General features: G+C 41.8%; 1 protein-coding gene across 5 annotated transcripts in view; it reads right to left on the reverse strand.

Moving 5' to 3' along the window:
• PIEZO2 (piezo type mechanosensitive ion channel component 2) overlaps positions 1-21,343 on the reverse strand; it is a 537,568-nt gene that overhangs the window by 284,862 nt on the left and 231,363 nt on the right. For all 5 annotated transcript variants that reach the window (XM_044293449.1, XM_044293451.1, XM_044293452.1 and 2 more), the window contains exon 3: positions 18,302-18,427. In XM_044293449.1, the coding sequence (XP_044149384.1) occupies positions 18,302-18,427 (126 nt within the window). The remainder of the gene's footprint in view (positions 1-18,301; positions 18,428-21,343) is intronic.

The following is a 21,343-nucleotide window of genomic DNA, read 5'->3' on the forward strand; positions in this document are numbered from 1 at the left end:
ATCTACATAGAGAGGAAAAAGATAACTAGTGCGCATAGAGCACCTCAGAATTTTCTTTTTACACTAAACCACTCCATCAACCAGTCCCACCTAATAAAATCTATCATAGAGTACACAGCGTTAGCAATACACCTTGCAATAAATTAAAGAACCAACTGGTCCTACCTCATCCAGGGTGTCGCTGGCATGTCACGTCACCTTTGTGCCCCCTTACAGTAGTTATGCCCAATTTTGTGCCACTTCACAGTAGTAGTAGTAGTTATGCCCACTTTTGTGCCCTCTCACTGTGGTTATGTCCTCCTTGGGCCCCCTTGGTCCCTAGTGCCCTCTCCAGCCCCATATAAAAAAACTTCCCTGATGACCAGCACATCCAGATGCACTCCCACACACACACACATCACACATCAGACACTGCTGGCTGTGCAGGAGGCTGATTTTGGGGCTTTTAGCGCTGCTCCCACAGTGGCGTGATGTGAGGCCTGCAGGGGAGCAACGAGATCAGCAGAACAGTGAAGCAGTGAGCGAATGGCTCCCTGCTTCACTATCGAAATGAACCGTTGGCAGGTGCGCATCCCCAGCCTCTGTGCCCAGAGCACAAGCCGCTGTGGCTCCCCTTGCTACACCCCTGGTGTGCCAAACCTTGTGACTTTTTACACTTTTACAGTTTTCTGCCATACAGGGGTTGATAAAAGTCCCCCATAGTCCACCACATTCACTATAATGGGGTCCATCCGATTTCTTGTAATCATTCTGCCAGACAAAATACCTGTTGCACTGGTGTCCCATGCCTGCCGCTGCCCCACTCCTCCTTGTAGGCATGGACGCTGTGCTACTCACCTAGCCAGCCTCTTAGGGCGCTTGCTCCCTCTCTGCCCCTGGGTATTTGAGGCACCTTCCCCAAGAGGAGGATGCCTGAGCTTTAGGTTTCCTAGTTTGCTGGGTTCCCAAAGAAGGTGAGCTATCCTGACCTTTTGACCTTGTACCATAACTCTGCCTGTGTTACTGACTGATTCTCCGCTGCCTTTCTTAACCTGTCTCTCATATTGATTCATTGGCGCTTCCTCTGACCTCAGCCTGTTACCTGACTACAAATATTGCCTGACCCCTTGGGGCTCCACATTGGTGTCTCTGACCCCCATGGGTTACCTGCCAACTACATTGGAGCTATCCCAAGAGGTGATGACCTGGTAGCTCCCCTGCTGCAAAGACCAGATACCTTTTATAAGGGTTAAAACCAGGGGACAGGCCAGGATAATGCCCTTAGAGATAGTCCAAAGTCAAACTGTTTAGTTGGTACGATGGGTCCACATGGACCATGTGATTGGACCACGTGATCTGACGTCACCACAGGTCCTTTAGCCGGCAGCTCATGATTAAAGACGTAAGAAGAGACTGGCAGCTACGCGATCAAGAGGAGAAGGTGAGTTAATATTTTTTTTATTTTTTAACCCTCAATTGACCACCCACTAAGCATTCTGTATTAAAGAATGCTATTATTTTCCCTTATAACCATATTATAAGGGAAAATAATAGCATGTACACACCACCTAACCCAAACCTGAACTTCAGTGAAGAAGTTCAGGTTCGGGTACCACAGTCCGTTTTTTATCACGCGCGTGCAAAACGCATTGCACCCGCGCAATAAAAACTGAATGGAACGCAATCGCAGTCAAAACTGACTGCAATTGGGTACCTACTCACGCGGGTTTGCCACAGTACACCCGGGACGCATCCTGAACAAATCCGTCACGCCCGTGTGAACTCAGCCTAATACTTTCTAATCCCCATCTGTGCCACTGGTTAGGACGTAAGGGAATCGTTTCTAACGATAATTTGTTTTCCCCTAGTCCTAACAGTGGCACAGAAATATCCACCCCCCCTTATCCCCCCCCCTTAGTTGTTTGGTTGTTAAATTGTTATACATTGTTAATTATTTCTACTTGTAACTACACAAGGGGACTGGGGGTGATCCCCCTTTTTATTGGAGGTGGGAGGGTCTAGTCAATTATTTAAGCGTCAATAAAATTTCCACCTGTCCTACCAGTCCACGGGAGGCAGAATACCCCATCTGTGCCACTGTTAGGACTAAGGGAAAACAAATTATCATTAGAAATCAACGATTACTGAGCAAAATGGAGCAATGGGGGCATTGCCATTACACCTAGAGGCTCAACTCTGTCTGCAACTGTCGCACCCTCTCCACTTTGATTGGCAGGGCCAGGTGTGATCACGTTTTCACTGCCTGAGCTGAGTGCGATACCAAGTGCAGCCACTATCCAATGGATGGTGCTGTGCTTGGTAAGCTGCAAAGAAGCTCTTCAAACAGCTGATTTTGCGGGGTGTTGGGAGTCAAACCCCCACTGATTACATACTGATGATCTATCCTGAGGATAGTTCATCAGTATAAAATACTCAGAACACCCTTTTAAGATGGTTAAAAAAAAACATGTTAGCCAGGTTCAAACAGTGGAAACAAGATGTCAGATATGCTTCATATTGCCACTGGCTAAAGCAGAGCAGAGAGTCAGTAACTACTACAGGATGTGCAGCCTGTGTGCACTGCCATTCAGACTACAATGGACAAAGTTGAGAAGATTTATCAAAACTGGTGTAAAAGAAACCACTGATATGAAGTCAATGGCAGAGCAAAACACTGTGTGCTGTGTATATGACTTTGCTTCCATGTATCTAATATCCAAGTTATATGCACATGACTATATTACTACTCCATACATTATCCTCTATATAGGCTCTACTGCACCTATGTCTCTGATTCAGAGGTATATGGAGATTTTTTTATACTGGCATGGAATATGACAATACAAAAAATCTGTATGCCTCTTAAGGCTTCATGTGCAGTATTGTTGGAGGTTAGGATATGGCGATAAAATTTATTTTTAGAAATAAAACTTCATTTTGGAACCAAAGGTGCTGACCAATGTAGGCAAAGTAGTTAAGTCCCTAGGTTAGCACACTCAATTATGACTGAAGTTTATATTTTTTTTTTAATAAAAAACTAACAAAATTGAAATAAAAATAAAATAAAAAATGTTATAAAAAAAAGCAACCGCTAAACCCAATTTGACTATCTACAACATCTTATAGACATGAGGCACTTTTAGGCCAACTTCACATGAGGGTAATACTGCCAGAAATCTTAGCCTGACCATACGCCTGATCACCCGAACTAACAGCATCGTACAGTAAGTACTTAACATGCTGACAGTTTCAGGGATCACACCCTAGGTAGAGCCTGGAATTTGTGGCCAGGATACACATGCAGAAATCCGCATATATGTGTGAAATTGACCTTATTTATTTACTTACACCACTTAATGATTACCAGGTGACAATCCTCTTGTCATAAAGGGGTTAGAATTAAAATGAATGATGCCCATTCTAAAATTAACAGAATAACCATTCCTAAAACATTTGAAAGAGACTATTCAATTCATTTTTTTTTTTTACATTGACGTAACTTTTCGAAATTCCTGAAAAATCACAAAACATTTACAAGGATGGATACAACAGACAACTCTTAGGCCTCTTTCACACGGGCGTTGCGGGAAAATGTGTGGGTGCGTTCCGGGAACACGCACGATTTTTCCGCGCGAGTGCAAAACATTGTAATGCGTTTTGCACGGGCGTGAGAAAAATCTTGCATGTTTGGTACCCAAACCCGAACTTCTGGGCTTGGGATCTGTGTTCTGTATATGTCACGAGGGTGTCAAGAGCCACGCCTGACTCCGTTGTACCCGGGGTCAGGAGGTCGCAGCGGTTGGCTGCACGCTCTATGTCAGATAGGGAAGTTTCCTTATTGTAGCTTTCTGGGTTTGCTTTACAAACCCTTTTGGCTCACTCAGGGATCCGTAGCTCCTTCTCTCAGCTGTTCCTTGTCCAGCACTCCCAATCCTCCTTATATTCCCCTCTCACACTTCTCTGGTTGCCAGATATAGAGCTTCCTGCCTGGACATCTATTCTGACCCACTGGAGCTGTGTTGCTGCGTTCTCTGAGTGTTGCCTTAGAACGCTACCCTCCGGATCCCTGTTGGACCTTTGTGGACAATTGTTGCCGTCCACCTGGGTGTTTGTGTTTGTCTGTCCTCTCCCTGGTGTTTCCCTCTTAGTGCAGTGGTGAGGACTAGCGATCCCACCGGCCCGTTCATTATCTAGGGCTCATTTCAGGGAAAGCCAGGGTTTAGGCACGTGATCGCCGCACGGGTGAGGAACCCGTCTAGGGACGTCAGGGCAGGCAGGTGCCAGCTGCAAGGTGAGTTAGGGGTCACCACCTTTCCCCCTCCCTTGGGCAGGGCTTTCCCTGTTTTCCTCCCTGTGCGTGTTGAAATTTTTTTTTTACCTACTTAGAATCCAGTATGGATCCAATTGCTGCTCTGTCCGAACAATTTCATGGCCTGTCTTTGGAGGTGGCAGGATTGAAGGCGTCGGTCCTCCAGCAACAGCAGCAATTACAACAGACCGCAAGCCCAGCGGTTGCTACTGGTAACCAGGTTGTTGCGGAACCCAAGGTCCCTCTCCCTGACAGATTTTCTGGGGGAAGGGACAAGTTTTTGACGTTCCGTGAGGCCTGTAAACGATACTTTAAACTGCGTCCTTACTCCTCTGATAATGAAGAACAGCGGGTGGGTGTTGTTATTTCCCTGCTGCAGGGGGACCCGCAGTCCTGGGCGTTCTCTTTACCTACTGATTCCCAGGCTCTTCGGTCAGTGGATGAGTTTTTGTTCCCGTTTGGGGGTTCACTTGTCCTTTTCCTCAGCTTTCCATCCTCAGTCGAATGGACAGACTGAGCGTACCAACCAAAACCTGGAGACATATCTAAGATGTTTTGTGTCTGAAAACCAAGAGTTGTGGTCGTCATATTTACCGTTAGCTGAGTTTGCCATAAATAATCGCCGTCAGGAATCCACTGGCAAGTCACATTTTCTTGGTGCATATGGTTTTCATCCCCAATTCTGTACTTTCAAAGAGGGGGGGTCTTCTGGGGTTCCCGAAGAGGAACGGTTTTCGTCATCTCTTTCATCAGTATGGCAGAAGGTGCAAGCTAACTTGAAAAATATGGGAGGTAAATACAAATGCATGGCTGATAAGAGACGGTCGCCAGGTCCGGACCTAGGAGTGAATGACTATGTGTGGTTGTCTACTAGGAATATCAAGTTGAAGGTTCCCTCTTGGAAACTGGGTCCTAGGTTTATTGGTCCTTACAAGATTGTAGCCATCATCAATCTCGTGGCTTTTCGCCTGGAGTTACCTCAGACTTTTAAAATCCATAATGTCTTTCATAAGTCGTTACTCAAAAAATATGTTCCACCTCTAGAACCGTCACCGCTGCCACCCCCTCCTGTTGTCGTGGATGGTAGTTTGGAATTTCAGATATCCAAAATTGTTAATTCTCGTCGGGTCCGCCGCTCTCTCCAATATCTGGTGCACTGGAGAGGTTACGGTCCCGAGGAAAGAATGTGGGTTCCTGCGTCTGAGGTAAACGCCGACAGGCTAGTCCGGATTTTTCATGCCTCTCATCCTGAGAGACCTGGTCCTGAGTGTCCGGAGGCCCCTCGTAGAGAGGGGGGTACTGTCACGAGGGTGTCAAGAGCCACGCCTGACTCCGTTGTACCCGGGGTCAGGAGGTCGCAGCGGTTGGCTGCACGCTCTATGTCAGATAGGGAAGTTTCCTTATTGTAGCTTTCTGGGTTTGCTTTACAAACCCTTTTGGCTCACTCAGGGATCCGTAGCTCCTTCTCTCAGCTGTTCCTTGTCCAGCACTCCCAATCCTCCTTATATTCCCCTCTCACACTTCTCTGGTTGCCAGATATAGAGCTTCCTGCCTGGACATCTATTCTGACCCACTGGAGCTGTGTTGCTGCGTTCTCTGAGTGTTGCCTTAGAACGCTACCCTCCGGATCCCTGTTGGACCTTTGTGGACAATTGTTGCCGTCCACCTGGGTGTTTGTGTTTGTCTGTCCTCTCCCTGGTGTTTCCCTCTTAGTGCAGTGGTGAGGACTAGCGATCCCACCGGCCCGTTCATTATCTAGGGCTCATTTCAGGGAAAGCCAGGGTTTAGGCACGTGATCGCCGCACGGGTGAGGAACCCGTCTAGGGACGTCAGGGCAGGCAGGTGCCAGCTGCAAGGTGAGTTAGGGGTCACCACCTTTCCCCCTCCCTTGGGCAGGGCTTTCCCTGTTTTCCTCCCTGTGCGTGTTGCCGGTCATTACAGTAGATTGTATTATTTTCCCTTATAACATGGTTATAAGGGGAAATAATAGCATTCTGAATACAGAATGCATAGTAAAATAGCGCTGGAGGGTTTAAAAAAATAATAATAATAATTTAACTCACCTTAATCCACTTGATTGCGCAAGCCGGCATCTCCTTCTGTCTTCATCTTAGCTGTGTGGAGGAACAGGACCTGTGGTGACGTCACTCCGGTCATCACATGATCCATCACATGATCTTTTACCATGGTGATGGATCATGTGATGACCGGAGTGACGTCACCACAGGTCCTGTTCCTCCACACAGCTAAGATGAAGACAGAAGGAGATGCCGGCTGCGCAATCAAGTGGATTAAGGTGAGTTAAATTATTATTATTATTTTTTAACCCCTCCAGCGCTATTTTACTATGCATTCTGTATTCAGAATGCTATTATTTTCCCTTATAATCATGTTATAAGGGAAAATTATAATGATTGGGTCTCCATCCCGATCGTCTCCCAGCAACCGTGCGTGAAAATCGCACCGCATCCGCACTTGCTTGCGGATGCTTGCGATTTTCACGCAACCCCATTCATTTCTATGGAGCCTGCGTTACATGAAAAACGCACAAAATAGAGCATGCTGCGATTTTCATGCAACACATAAGTGATGCGTAAAAATCACCGCTCATGTGAACAACCCCATAGAAATGAATGGGTCGGGATTCAGTGTGGGTGCAATGCGTTGAACTCACGCATCGCATCCGCGCGGAATACTCGCCCGTGTGAAAGGGGCCTTATGGTTTGAGCATGATCACTGAGTGTCTCAAGCAGAGCAGAGCTGATGGGTCTTAGCAGACCATGATCAGCTCTGGCTATGTACAATCCCCCACAGTTGCATACAATTTGAAAGTAAAATAATTTTATTTTTAGTTTTTTTGCAGTTTTCTCAAAAAAAAAAAAAAAAATCTAAAACCATATTAGGCTTTGTTCACATCACCGTTCAGCCTTTCCGTTCTCCTGCTCCGTTTAGGAGAACAGAAAGGACAGAAAAGGCACAAAACTGACGCTAAACTGAGTGGTCCGTTATGTTTCCGCTCAGAAGATGATTTTGCAGTGGAGACAAAAGTCCTGCATGCACAACTTTTGTCTCTGCTTCAAAATCATCTTCTGAGCGGAAACATAACGGACCCCATTATAGTCTATGGGGTCCTAAGGGCTCCGTTTGACTCAGTTTGGTGTCAGTTATGTGCCTTTTCCGTCCTTTCCGTTCTCCTGCTCCTAAACGGAACAGGAGAACGGAAAGGCTGAACGGTGATGTGAACAAAGCCTTAATGTACGAAAAAACATGTAATGTAAAAAACAACACAATTATTTTGACAGTTCAACAGATAAAAAAAAAAATTAGACCTTCTTAGGCCTGGTGATTAAAAGGTTAATTTGCAGTGTAGTCCTATGTAAAAAACAGCAGTGCATTTCACACATACAATAGTCTTCTGTAAAATGAAAAGTATTGCAGATGCTATAAAGATAAAAATCCAATTTAAATCCTCTATATGAGTAGCCAATAGTTAGTCCTAATGAACTGATCTTATCACTACAGAAAATAAAACTCCTCACTACAGAAAAACATGGACGTCCCCACCGACTGTCAGGATTTATTAGAAAACAGATATTGCTACATTATCTTCAGGTTCACATCAGTTTGAAGATATACCTGCACACTTATTAATTCACTTCTTATGATCCACAGGGCTGTGAAATAAGTGGTTTCAACTAATTACTTCCATTTGTTTAACAATGTTTGTGGAGTAATATAACATAAACTTGGAATCGGCACAATAAGTATTTATCTACAGAGCATGCTATGTATATGTATAAATATATATACAGGTCCTTCTCAAAAAATTAGCATATTGTGATAAAGTTCATTATTTTCTGTAATGTACTGATAAACATTAGACTTTCATATATTTTAGATTCATTACACACAACTGAAGTAGTTCAAGCCTTTTATTGTTTTAATATTGATGATTTTGGCATACAGCTCATGAAAACCCCAAATTCCTATCTAAAAAAATTAGCATATCATGAAAAGGTTCTCTAAACGAGCTATTAACCTAATCATCTGAATCAACTAATTAACTCTAAACACCTGCAAAAGATTCCTGAGGCTTTTAAAAACTCCCAGCCTGGTTCATTACTCAAAACCGCAATCATGGGTAAGACTGCCGACCTGACTGCTGTCCAGAAGGCCATCATTGACACCCTCAAGCAAGAGGGTAAGACACAGAAAGAAATTTCTGAACGAATAGGCTGTTCCCAGAGTGCTGTATCAAGGCACCTCAGTGGGCAGTCTGTGGGAAGGAAAAAGTGTGGCAGAAAACGCTGCACAACGAGAAGAGGTGACCGGACCCTGAGGAAGATTGTGGAGAAGGACCGATTCCAGACCTTGGGGGACCTGCGGAAGCAGTGGACTGAGTCTGGAGTAGAAACATCCAGAGCCACTGTGTACAGGCGTGTGCAGGAAATGGGCTACAGGTGCCGCATTCCCCAGGTCAAGCCACTTTTGAACCAGAAACAGCGGCAGAAGCGCCTGACCTGGGCTACAGAGAAGCAGCACTGGACTGTTGCTCAGTGGTCCAAAGTACTTTTTTCGGATGAAAGCAAACTTTGCATGTCATTCGGAAATCAAGGTGCCAGAGTCTGGAGGAAGACTGGGGAGAGGGAAATGCCAAAATGCCTGAAGTGCAGTGTGAAGTACCCACAGTCAGTGATGGTCTGGGGCGCCATGTCAGCTGCTGGTGTTGGTCCACTGTGTTTTATCAAGGGCAGGGTCAATGCAGCTAGCTATCAGAAGATTTTGGAGCACTTCATGCTTCCATCTGCTGAAAAGCTTTATGGAGATGAAGATTTCATTTTTCAGCACGACCTGGCACCTGCTCACAGTGCCAAAACCACTGGTAAATGGTTTACTGACCATGGTATTACTGTGCTCAATTGGCCTGCCAACTCTCCTGACCTGAACCCCATAGAGAATCTGTGGGATATTGGGAAGAGAAAGTTGAGAGACGCAAGACCCAACACTCTGGATGAGCTTAAGGCCGCTATCGAAGCATCCTGGGCCTCCATAACACCTCAGCAGTGCCACAGGCTGATTGCCTCCATGCCACGCCGCATTGAAGCAGTCATTTCTGCAAAAGGATTCCCGACCAAGTATTGAGTGCATAACTGAACATAATTATTTGAAGGTTGACTTTTTTTGTATTAAAAACACTTTTCTTTTATTGGTCGGATGAAATATGCTAATTTTTTTAGATAGGAATTTGGGGGTTTTATGAGCTGTATGCCAAAATCATCAATATTAAAACAATAAAAGGCTTGAACTACTTCAGTTGTGTGTAATGAATCTAAAATATATGAAAGTCTAATGTTTATCAGTACATTACAGAAAATAATGAACTTTATCACAATATGCTAATTTTTTTAGAAGGACCTGTATATAGAGAGTTATTATGGCTTACCATGTCATGTGTCGGTTTGTTACCAAAATACTGCCACCATATGATTGCTAATGTTTTTACTGTTGAAGGTTTTTCTGGACTATAAGAAACACTTTTAAGCAAGGAAAGTCTTTCCAAAAAGTGCCTGCCTCTTACAGTCTGCAGTCAGAGTGATCAATCAATTCCAGACCTCCCTGACTGCTTCCTTAAAGGGATTCTCAGGGAATTAAGAAAATAAAATTACTGAAAATACTTAAATATTACTTTATTATGTTGGCTTGAGAAGTCAACACACTGTTATTCGATTGTTTCAGCTTAATATTCAGTTTTATTCTTCTTCTCCGCCCCCCCCTTTTTTATATACGCTACTCCTCCTACAGTTTTGGGGTTACAAATGCCAAACTTTCCACACTTCTTCGACCTATAGTGAGGTAAGTTGCTTGTGCTTTAATAAGCGATCCCATCCTCCGGGCTCCTGCGGCAGACCACCGAAGACCCTTTTTTTGCCATTGACTTTAACAGGAAAATTTTCAAATCGCTCCCACTCGCAGTTTTGAAGCTACACTCCCCAAACTCGGACCACATGTTGATGGTGTCAACCCGAATAAAAGGGTAAATTTTGATGGGACACCACAAAGTGGGCGCAGCTAGCAACGGCCAATTAAAATTTAGCTATTTTCTATACACTACTCCTCCCACAGTTTTAGGAGTACAATTACCAAACTTTGCACACTTGTTCGGCACATACCTGAATAGGTTGCTTGTGTATTGTAAAACAATTCCACCCTCCGGGCCCCTGGGGCAGCCCCCCAAAGACCCTACTTTTTGTCATAGACTTCCATTGGAAAATTTAAAATGTTGCCACTCGTACAGCTTTGAAGTTAAACTCACCAGACTTTGGTCACTTAGTCATGGGGTCAACCTGAAAATTTTACAATTTTGGGGACTCTAAAAAGTGGGCGGAACCACAAACAACCAATCAGATTTTCACTATTGACGTCAATGAGAAAATTTAAATTGCTGTCATTCTCACAGTATTTAAGCCAGAATACCCAAACTTGGCACCGTGGGTCACTGGGTGACTGGGGTTAAAAGTTATAAAAAGTAGGCGGAGTCTACAACAGCCAATAAAATTTCAGCCATTTGTTTAAATGGGAAAATTTAAAACTGCCGCTGCTCTTAGACTGTTTATGGCAGGGTCTTCAAACTTCGCACAGTTGGTCACTGGAGAACTAGGATTAAAAATCAGAAAAGTGGGCGGGGCTAAATACAACCAATCAGATTTATTTGATTGATTTAAATGGGAAAAACTAAAAATGCTGCCATTCTCACATTATTGATGTCATGGACCTCAAATATCACAAATGTGGTCATTGGGTGCTTCCACTTCAAAGTTATAAAAAGTGTGGGCAGAGCCACCAACAACCAATCAAATTTCACTCATTGATTTTCAATAGAAAACAATTAAACTGCTGAACATTTTTACACGTTAAATGCTATAATTCTCAAACCTTAAAGTGTTACTCACTGGGTGACTGTGGTTCACAATTAGGAAAAAAAAAAAAGGCGGGTAACAACAGCCAATCAGATTTCAGCCTTTGACCTTAATGAAAAGTAGATAAACTGCTGCTATTATCACAGTTTAAATGCCAAGTGTCCCAAACTTAGCACAATTACTCACTGGGTGACTACGGTCAAAATTTAGGAAAAGTGGGAGCCTAAAACAGCCAGATTTCACCTATTGACTTCAATGTAAAACTTTCAAATACTGCCAGTTTTAAAGCCAGAGGCCCCAATCTTGGCACAGACCATGACTGGGTGACTGGGCTTAAAATTCGGAAAACTGGGCGGAGCTTAAAACAGCTAATCAAATATTACCTAGTGCTATTCAATGGGAATATTTAAATTCCTGCCATTCTTACACTGTTAATGGCAGGGTCTTCAAACTTGGTACATTTGGTTACTGGGTGATGGGAATTCAAATTAAAAAGTGGGTGGAGCCAAAAACAACCAATCAGATTTTCCCTATTGACTTCAATGAGAAAATGTAAAAATCTGTTATTCTTACAATATGAAAGCCAGAGTCCCCAAAATGGCACCATGGGTCACTAGGTGAGTGTGGTTAGAATTTAGGAAAAGTGGGTGGGGCCTTTAACAGCGAATCCGATTTCAGCCATTCGTTTTATATGGGAAAATTTAAATTACTGCCGCTCTTTGACTGTTAATGGCAGGGTCCTCAAATTTGGCACAGTCAGTCATTAGGTGACTTGGGTTCAAATTTTAAAAAGTGGGTGGAGCCACAAACAGCCAATCAGATTTCAAGCCAACATCCTGTGGTTTCTTCAGAAACGACACCATCTAGTTATAAATATAATCTCAAATACCTTTCATTAGTTATAATGGCTTGCTTTGTCTGAGGAGCAATCAGGGGAAATAAAATGGATGCCGTCCTATTAGTACACACAAAACCTGTACTAATCACACAGCAGGACAAGTTACACAACACTGAGGTAAAGAGCTGCCTCATCCTCCCCTCCTACTTGTCAGGCATTTTCATTCTGAATACAGTTTAGTATCATCTTCAGCTGAATCTTTGTGGGAATGGAGTTCATGAGGAGACATTAAAGGGGTTCTACAGTTTGTTTTAACTAGGATAGATCATCAGCATCTGACCGACAGGGGTCCGACACCCGGGACCCCGGCCGATCAGCTGTTTGATAAGGCAGCGGCGCTCCAGCAGCACCGCGGCCTTCTCAGTATATCAGTATCATGGCCTGGGTGGGGCTAAGCTCCATTCAAGTGAACAGAGCTTAGCCGCGCCCAGACCAGTTGATACTAGCCGTGACGTCACTGGGCCAGCAGTAAACAGTTAGAAGGCCGCGGCGCTGCTGGAGCGCCGCAGCCTTCTCAAACAGCTGATCAGGGTGTCGGACCCTGCCGGTCAGATGCTGATGATCTCTGTACTTCATGTCTCCTTGTGAGCTCATGAGCTCTATTCCCCCAGAGATTCAGCTGAAGATCATAATAGGCTGTATTCAGGATCATAATCCCTGACAAGTAGAGCAAAGAGGAGGATGAGGCAGTTCTTTAGTTCAATCTTCTAAAAATAACTTCTACAACTGCGTGATTGCGAGTATTAAAAGAACAGTTGCCATTTTATTTTTAATGATTGCTCCTCTAGACAAAATGACCAATTATAACTTAAGAAAGGTATTTGAGAAAATATTTATAATAAAGTAAAATTTAAGTATATTCATTTTCTTAATTTCTGGAAAACCCCTTTAATGATCCAGCAGAACACTCATACAATGCTCTGCTGGATCAATGAGAGAAATGTGCCTCTTTAAACTTCTCTCTCTCCCTGCCTGACACCGATCTGTATGATCATTGCAGGCAGGAGAGTGCATGATCTTGAAGAGGAACACAGCCATGTCTATGCTGAACGGTGCTAAGGTACATTGAAAGGACTCTGATCACTAGATGCTAAAGGGCCTTTCATGATGTTACAAGTGAGAGGGGCTAAAACCAGGAAAATAATAAGGTGGTGTAGGAGTAGAGAAATGTGATTTTCTAATAAAGATTATTTTGTGTGTATGTGTGTGCACATGTGTGAGAGAGATATGTATAAAGTAGCAGAGCTATGTTTATATATGCCAGGTGTGTAGCAAAGCTGTGTGTATGCAGCTGTGCTGTGTGTGTAAGTTACTGACCTTAACCCATCCATTTCATTAAAACATAAGTAGAAAATATTTTTTTAAAATAATTTTCTGTTGTCTAAACCTTAGGTGTGTTCAGTGGCGTAGCGTGGGGGGTCCGTTGTCCCAGGCGCCAAATTTTAGGGGGCGCCAGGCAGTATAATGAGGGTGATGGAAGCTTATGGCTCCCATCCCCTCCGTTCTGCTTCATAAGCTTCAGGCCAGGCCTGAACCCTATGAAGCAGTAGAATGGCGCAGGAAATCACGATTATATCACCGTGACCTCCTGCGCCGGGTCTCGCGAGATGACGTGCTGACGCAGTGCAGCAGGGCACGGTGATGTGTTCCTGACCGCCTGCGCCGGGACGCCCGAGCAAAGGCTACAAGAGGTGATGAAGACAGGTGAGTATTTATTTCTTTTTTTATGTAAGTACTGGGGGTACTATGGAGGTGGGCAGAAGAGATACAAAGGAGGCCGGTATATTTAGAAAGAATAGGCACTGTTTTATATTATACAGAGGGTCTATTATATATTATAGTTATACAGAGGGGCCATTATATATACCATAATAATTATACAGGGGGGCCATTATATATTAAACAGAGGGGCCATTATATATTAGAATTATACAGGTGGCCCATTATTAATGGCCGCTATGTATAATATATAATGGCCTCTTGTATAATTAAATATAATGGCCCCTCTATATAATATATAATGGCCTCTTTGTATAATTATTATATATAATGGGCCCTCTGTATTATATATAATGGCCCCCTTGTATAACTATTATATATAATGGCCCCCTGTATAATATATAATGGCCCCTCTATAATATATAATGACCTCCTTGTATAATGATTATATATTAAGGCCTCATGCACACGAACGTAATTTGTTTCCGTGTCCGTTCCGGTGTTTTTGTGGATAGGATGTGGACCCATTCATTTCATTGGGTCCGCAAAAAATGCGGACAGCACACCGTGTGTTATCCGCATCCCTATGTCTGTTCTGTAGCCCCGCAAAAAAATAGAACATGTCCTAATCTTGTCAGTTTTAGGCATTGCTACAATGGATCCGCAAAAAAAAAAAAAAACAATGGATGGCATACTTATAATGGCCCCACTGTATACTATATAATGGTCCCCCTGTATAAATATTATATATAATGGCCCCTCTGTATAATATATTATGGCCCCCTTGTGTAATTATCATATATTATGGCCCCTCTGTATAAATGTAATATATATTGGCCCCCCTGTATAATATATAATGGCCCCTCTGTATAATATATAATGGCCCCCTTGCATGATTATTATATATTATTGCCTCTCTGTATAACTATAATATATAATGGCCCGCCTGTTTAATATATAATGGCCCCCTGAATATTTATTATATATAATAGCCCCCCTGTATAATTATTATATATAATGACCACTCTGTAATATTAGGATATATAATGGACCCTTTGTATAATTACTATATATAATGACCCCCCTGTATTATTATAATATATAATGGTCCCCTCCATATTATTAGGATATGTAATGGCCCATTATATATCCTAATATTACAGAGGGGCCATTATATATTATACAGAGGGGGCCATTATATATAATAATAACTAATAATAATAAAACTCTGCAGAGATGAGACGCGGCTGAAAGAAGGTATCATGGCGGTCTTATCTCTGAATGAAGACGTTGAGGAAATTCTACATCACAGGAGATGTCACTGGATGGATGAGGTATGTGGTGCTGTATTATATTGTATATTTTGTAGTGATGTATGTAATGTCCAAACACATATTTCTTTCACGGTAGGGTTGGGGGGTGGATGGAGAATTTTGCCCACCCTGCCGCATCCTGGCCCCAGACTTCAGGTCACACTGTATGTGTTCTGAATTCTGGGGCCTCACACCCATCTACTACATTATCTGTACTTAGAGAGTTACCACCATGTTATCTGTGGTGTTATATAGGACTACTACATTATCTCTAAAAGGGGAGTGTCCACAGGTTGGGGGGGGCACAATACATGGCTTGCCCTGGGTGCTGGCAACCCACGCTACGCCACTGGGTGTGTTATATAGTGTATCTTATAGTCTGGAAAATAGGGTATATATATTGGCCAATAGAGGGAGACTTGACACCTAATTGTTTGGACTGTAGAGGACACTGTGACCCACACTCGCAAGCCAGGAGTGGGGTTGAGGGAGAAATATGCTGTGCTACCCACGCACTAGTGTAGCGGAGAGCGGGTGCTGCTCTCACAGTCAGCGCTCACATTGAAGCTCTGTACAGGAATGTGGGTGGTACCAAGCAGGGGTGTGGGGGTGGGAAGGGAGTCATCTCATCCAAACTCTACTTTTGTGGATTCACTGCCGCCCAAAATGAAGGAGACAGAAATAGGAAACTAAGGGTACTTTCACACTAGAGTTTTTATTTTCCGGTATTGAGTTCCGTCAAGTTTTATCATAATGCATTCTGAATGGAGAGCATTCCATTCAGTATGCATCAGGATACATCAGTTCAGTCCCTCTTACGCTTTTTGGCTGGAGAAAATACCGCAGCATGCTGTATTTTTCTCTCCGGCCTAAAATCCTGAACACTTGCCAGAATGCCGGATACGGCATTAATTTTCATTGAAATGTATTAGTGCCGGATCCGGCATTAAAATTGCAGCATTGATGGATCCGTTCTTCCGGTCCGCACATGCGAAGACCTTTAAATCTGTTAAAAAAATAAATACTGGATCTGTTTTTCCGGATGACACCAGAGAGACAAATCCGGTATTTCAATGCATTTGTCAGACGCATCCGCATCCGGATCCGTCAGACAAATGCCATCTGTTTGCGTCCGGATTACTGAATCCGGCCGGCAGTTCCGGCAACGAAACTGCCTGCCGGAATCCTCTGCCACAAGTGTGAAAGTACCCTAACCCTGAAAGATTTGTACAAAACTTTTTCAGGATTTACTGTATATCGTTCATTTCTAGACTGCAGACAGCATTCAGAATATGCCTAACCTTTTACATTTGTCTTATAAATATTCACTGTATAAAACTCCCCTGTAAATTAGGTCAGGCATGTTAAATTTCCTTTCAGTAAACTTGAATCAATGATTGCATATATACAAAAGTTAATGCCTAAATGTTTTCTTTATATTTCAGTTTTAAATTCACTGTTTGGCTTTGCTCTCTTCAAACCACAAATGCTAGTAAAATTTATACAGTTGAACTATTTATTAAATTAGCTTAGTAGAAATAGCAGACTAATACTTCTATATTTAAAGTATACTATCAATAAATCCAATTATTTCTCCCCCAGTAGACTGTGTTTAAAGTGTAACTACTGTATTAGGTTATTTTCTGGAGTAAGCTGCCATGTAGGTGTGATATGAGGGGTAACACTCCGGCCCTGATTTATCATAGACCAGCTGCGTATGCCGGTCTATGATAACCCCGCACGCTGCTAGAGGCTGTGCCTAATGTATAATGAGGTGTACGAGGCATACGCCTCATCATAAATTAGAAGCTTCCAGTCTGTACACCTGAACTGATATCTACACCAGCCCCTGGCTGGAGTGTATTTCAGTCTTATTCTATGCCAGAAAACTGGTGTAAAAGAAGACAAAAATCTGGTGGGGTCACTGGCCCTGCCCTTATCCAGCATGCCATCTTTTCAGGAAAGTGGGGAAGGCAACTGAGAAACACCACTTACTATGTCAAAAATTTGTGTGCAATTGGTGTTGAAAAAGTTGCAAACACGCAGTTTGCGAGTTTATTACGACAGAAAACTGGCGAAACTATATGATAAACTAGGCCCTATATCTGCCCATTACAAGACATGTATCTGGCATTTCTAACAGTTTTTCCTCTATAATCTGTAAACCTCTGTTTTTCACAGTTAGTGGGTGGAGACTAGCTGGTATCATGTCTATAGACTATAACTCTCCGTAGTGCACTTTAAGAAGAAGCAGCAGTAATGTAAGACCTTACACAACAGAAATAAGCAGTAAGATGTGAATTAATTTTGTTGCCCCTAGTGTGCCTAAGATTTATTTTTTATTTTTTTAATTTCCCTTTATACGGTAAGTCCATTTAAAACATCAATGTAACCACATTGATACCTCACATCTATAAAATAATCCTCACCCAAAATCAATATTAGAACTCGGATAAAATAAAAGCTCCATCTTTGTCACACTGGTAAAATAGGGCAACCCTGCTTTGACTTAGCAGTGCCCTAACCTTGTGAATTGGCGATAGGAGTAGATACACAAAGTTGACAAATAGGGCTCCATAGCCCCAAAATACTGACGATGGTTAAAACAGTTTTCCAAATTTTATAACTGATGACCTATCCTATGGATAGGTCATCTGTATCTGATCGGTCGGTGTGTGACATCTGGGAGAAGGCAGTGGCACTCCCTTACCAAGCACAGCAACATACACTGTATAGCGGCTGTGCTTGGTATCGCAGAGAATGGGGCTGAGCTGCGTCTAGGCCACGTGACAGATAAATGGCCTTGGAAAAGCTGGGAAAAGGCTGCTGTGCTCATACCCCTAACGTTCAGATACTGATGACCTATCCTCATCAGTTATAAAGTCTCAGAAAACCCCTTTAAACATCCTGTGTTCAATTTGGCCAATTCAGATATTTAAAATAACAGTGTATTTTAACATCTCTGTATTATTTCTGCAATATCCAGACACCCCATGGTTATACTGAACCAAACCTATATCCCCATAGAGTTCTATAAGTTTAACAATAGAACCCTGGGAGTTTTAGCGAGCTTTGGGTGTTGTGGTTGTAATTTTTTACTCTGGCACAGATTTACTCTGCGGTATGTAGAACATAATGAAACCCAAAGAAAAAAAGATCCACTTACAGTTAAAATAAGGGTTTATTATCTTTCTGGCCTCCAAGCTATTTATTGTTATTTGAAAGATGATGTGCATTAACAGGAAGGAAAGACTGGTGAAACATAAGGATTTTAATAACCGTCCCGTATGTCCTGTAAAAAAAAGAATAAAGAATATCAAAATGCAATTCAAATTTCATGACAGACATCTTAAACTAACATATCAAATATGATTAACGCAAGTTATACATTTACCAACACTGGCTATAATGCCATCCAATGTAAAATCCAGCAGTGTAATACATATCCATACACATTTTTACTGTAGTTTTCTGTAATTCATTTAGACTGAGTGCAATGCATTTCTTATGCAAATTGCCACTTTTTTATGTGGTTATTGCCTGTCTGTTCTTACATGCTGTTATTATGGATGTACAGCACATGTTAATGATAGCTATACTCTTTAATATCGGTTTCTGTGTTAGCATATCAAATGGATCTAAGGTATGAAGTATCATGAAATAGGCAGACATGCCCACCTTGTCATGCATACTATGAAAGATTGAGCTAAAATAAATAAACCATCCACTTCCTTAACTTACAGTTTCATAAATCACTTTCCAAACCGCTGAGTGTTGAAATGCTAAGAATTTGGGGAGCCAAACACTGACTCTCAGGGCTTGTCTATAATAGGATAAAGGTAAATGCTGCAGTCTTTAGAAATACTGTATTAATTTCATGATATTTGATGCTTGTAATTGCTGGCAATTCTAAAATACTGTTGTAGACCAGAAAACACACAAATACACATACCCACGACCCTGCATGACCAAAATGAAACATTACACTGTACTCTTTAAAATGAGTGGCCCACCAATACAATGCACAAGCATGCTGTATACTCCAGATCAGGGCTCAGCAACCTTCGGCACGCCAGCTGTCGTGAAACTACAATTCCAAGCATGCTCTATTTGTTTCTATGGAAGTTCTGAGAAAAGCAGAGCAGGTATGTATGCTGGAAGTTGTAGTTTCACAACAGCTGGAGTGCCGGAGAAAGAGCTACTGTTTGCTCTGGCTAACAGAGGTCAGGTGAGCTGAGGACCGATTTTTATAACGTAAAACAGTTAAAGCAGACATCTCATTTAAAGAATAAGGTTCAATGTTTAAATGCAAAAAAAAAATGTACAGAAAGTCTCAATTCAGATGGATGGCAAGTAATCCTGGCACTCATTCTTCTTCAATTCAATATGCTTTTATTTGCATCAAATAAATCCTTACATTAGGATGTATTTGGACAATCCTGAGCCTTTTACAAGGATGGTTCAAAATGCATCCTAATGTAATGATTTATGTTATGGAAATAAAAGCATATAGAATTGAAGAAGCATGAGTGCCGGGATTACTTGGTATCTGAAAAGACCCGGAACGCATCTCTTCCATGTGCAACACTTGTCCAGAGTGCCAACCAAACTTCTTGCTTGTTTTAAATCAGAATCTTTTTCTGGTGGAATTTGGTGCAGATTCTACACAGATGCTACACGGACATGGTGTCTGCTCGCAGTAGAGTGTCATTCAAATTGAAAAAAATCCTTTGTAAAATCCGCCATGTAAACTAGCCCTAAAGATTAAGGAATGTAACTCCCTCTTGTCTACAGCCCTGAATGTTGGTATTTGATTCAGGAAGCACAAATATCTTTCAAATAGAATAAGTGAAATGAAGAAAGAATTTAATCTGTACCATTGTATATTTTTATTTAGAATAAAGAGATGCTGACCACTTTAAAATACAATTTCTGACTGCTTATTTATTCCATAGCATTTGCCATGATATTAACTTCACTGTATCTTCTGTAAGAGGTTCAGCTCAAAAAAGTAAGATAGTGATACTAGAAAAACATTCTGTTTATACAAGTACTGTGGAGTATTATATGTCCACAGAAATGTCAAAGGTAAAAAAATGAAAATATGGTAAAATTAAAAAGTAATCATTTGAAACACAGTCCAGTTCTATATTTTATATCATATGATTCATTGCATTTCTTGTAGTCTCACAAAGCTAAAGGTACCCCACCCAAGAGAAACATCTCAGTGTTTGCTCCTGTGAATCAAGCCACTGTTTACTTGGACTTGGCCTGACCAGCCTCAGCGAGTTTATATTCTGTGGTTTTGAAAATAGAATCTGGGAGACTGGCAGAAACAAACAATAATAAATATGTATGCGTAAATATGAATAAAGAATTGCATAGGAAAGGTACAGAAAAGTAGGATATTGTTTGCCCAGAGTTATGGTACTAACGTCCACCATTTGCCTAGAAATATAGGTTATCTTCCCATTGTGTGTTATGGTTTTGTGGCTGAAGAACAGGACTCAGAATTATGGTTTCAGATTATCCAAACTGTAACCCTTATCTTGTTATCTTGGCACAGCATCTTAAGTTTGCAGGTTGTTTATTATCATCACACCATGGATAATCTCACTTTTTATAATGTGTGTTAATATTGCAAAATAAGACATTAAAATAAATCAGTCTAAAGGAACCTGGTAACCCATAGGTTTTATGAAAAAACGTAGTGCAAAACACTGACTTTGATAAAGTAGACATGCTGAGTTAGACAAAGTGCCATCTGTGGTTTTTCACCACTACAATACTATATTGACATTTTTTTCTGGTTTTAATTGTATGTACCTAGCTGATTTATTAGAAGTTGTGGGCATATTTGCTGAGCTCAGAGCATATTCCTTTACCAGGAAATGGTGCAGATTTAGTGAAACTGACATTTCATACATGAGCCTTAGCAAAAAGTCAGTTAAAGCAAGAAATACAGGCTTCTTACTAATTGGCTACCTCTTGGCGCATTTTCTACATTTACAAAGCTCAAATCTAGACAAGCTAGCAGATTTTAGCTATAATGTACATCAGTTTCTGAAGTAAATTATTGTAAATAAGCCCCACACAAGAATTGTAAAAAGGTGCAAACTATAGCCCCCATGTGGTATATGCCATAATTTGTGACTTTATTCCATAAAACTTCCATAAACATATAAACAAATCTGCCCTAATGGTTTGC

This window comes from Bufo gargarizans, chromosome 5, assembly GCF_014858855.1.
Source record: "Bufo gargarizans isolate SCDJY-AF-19 chromosome 5, ASM1485885v1, whole genome shotgun sequence".
In the NCBI taxonomy this organism is placed as follows: Eukaryota; Metazoa; Chordata; class Amphibia; order Anura; family Bufonidae; genus Bufo; species Bufo gargarizans.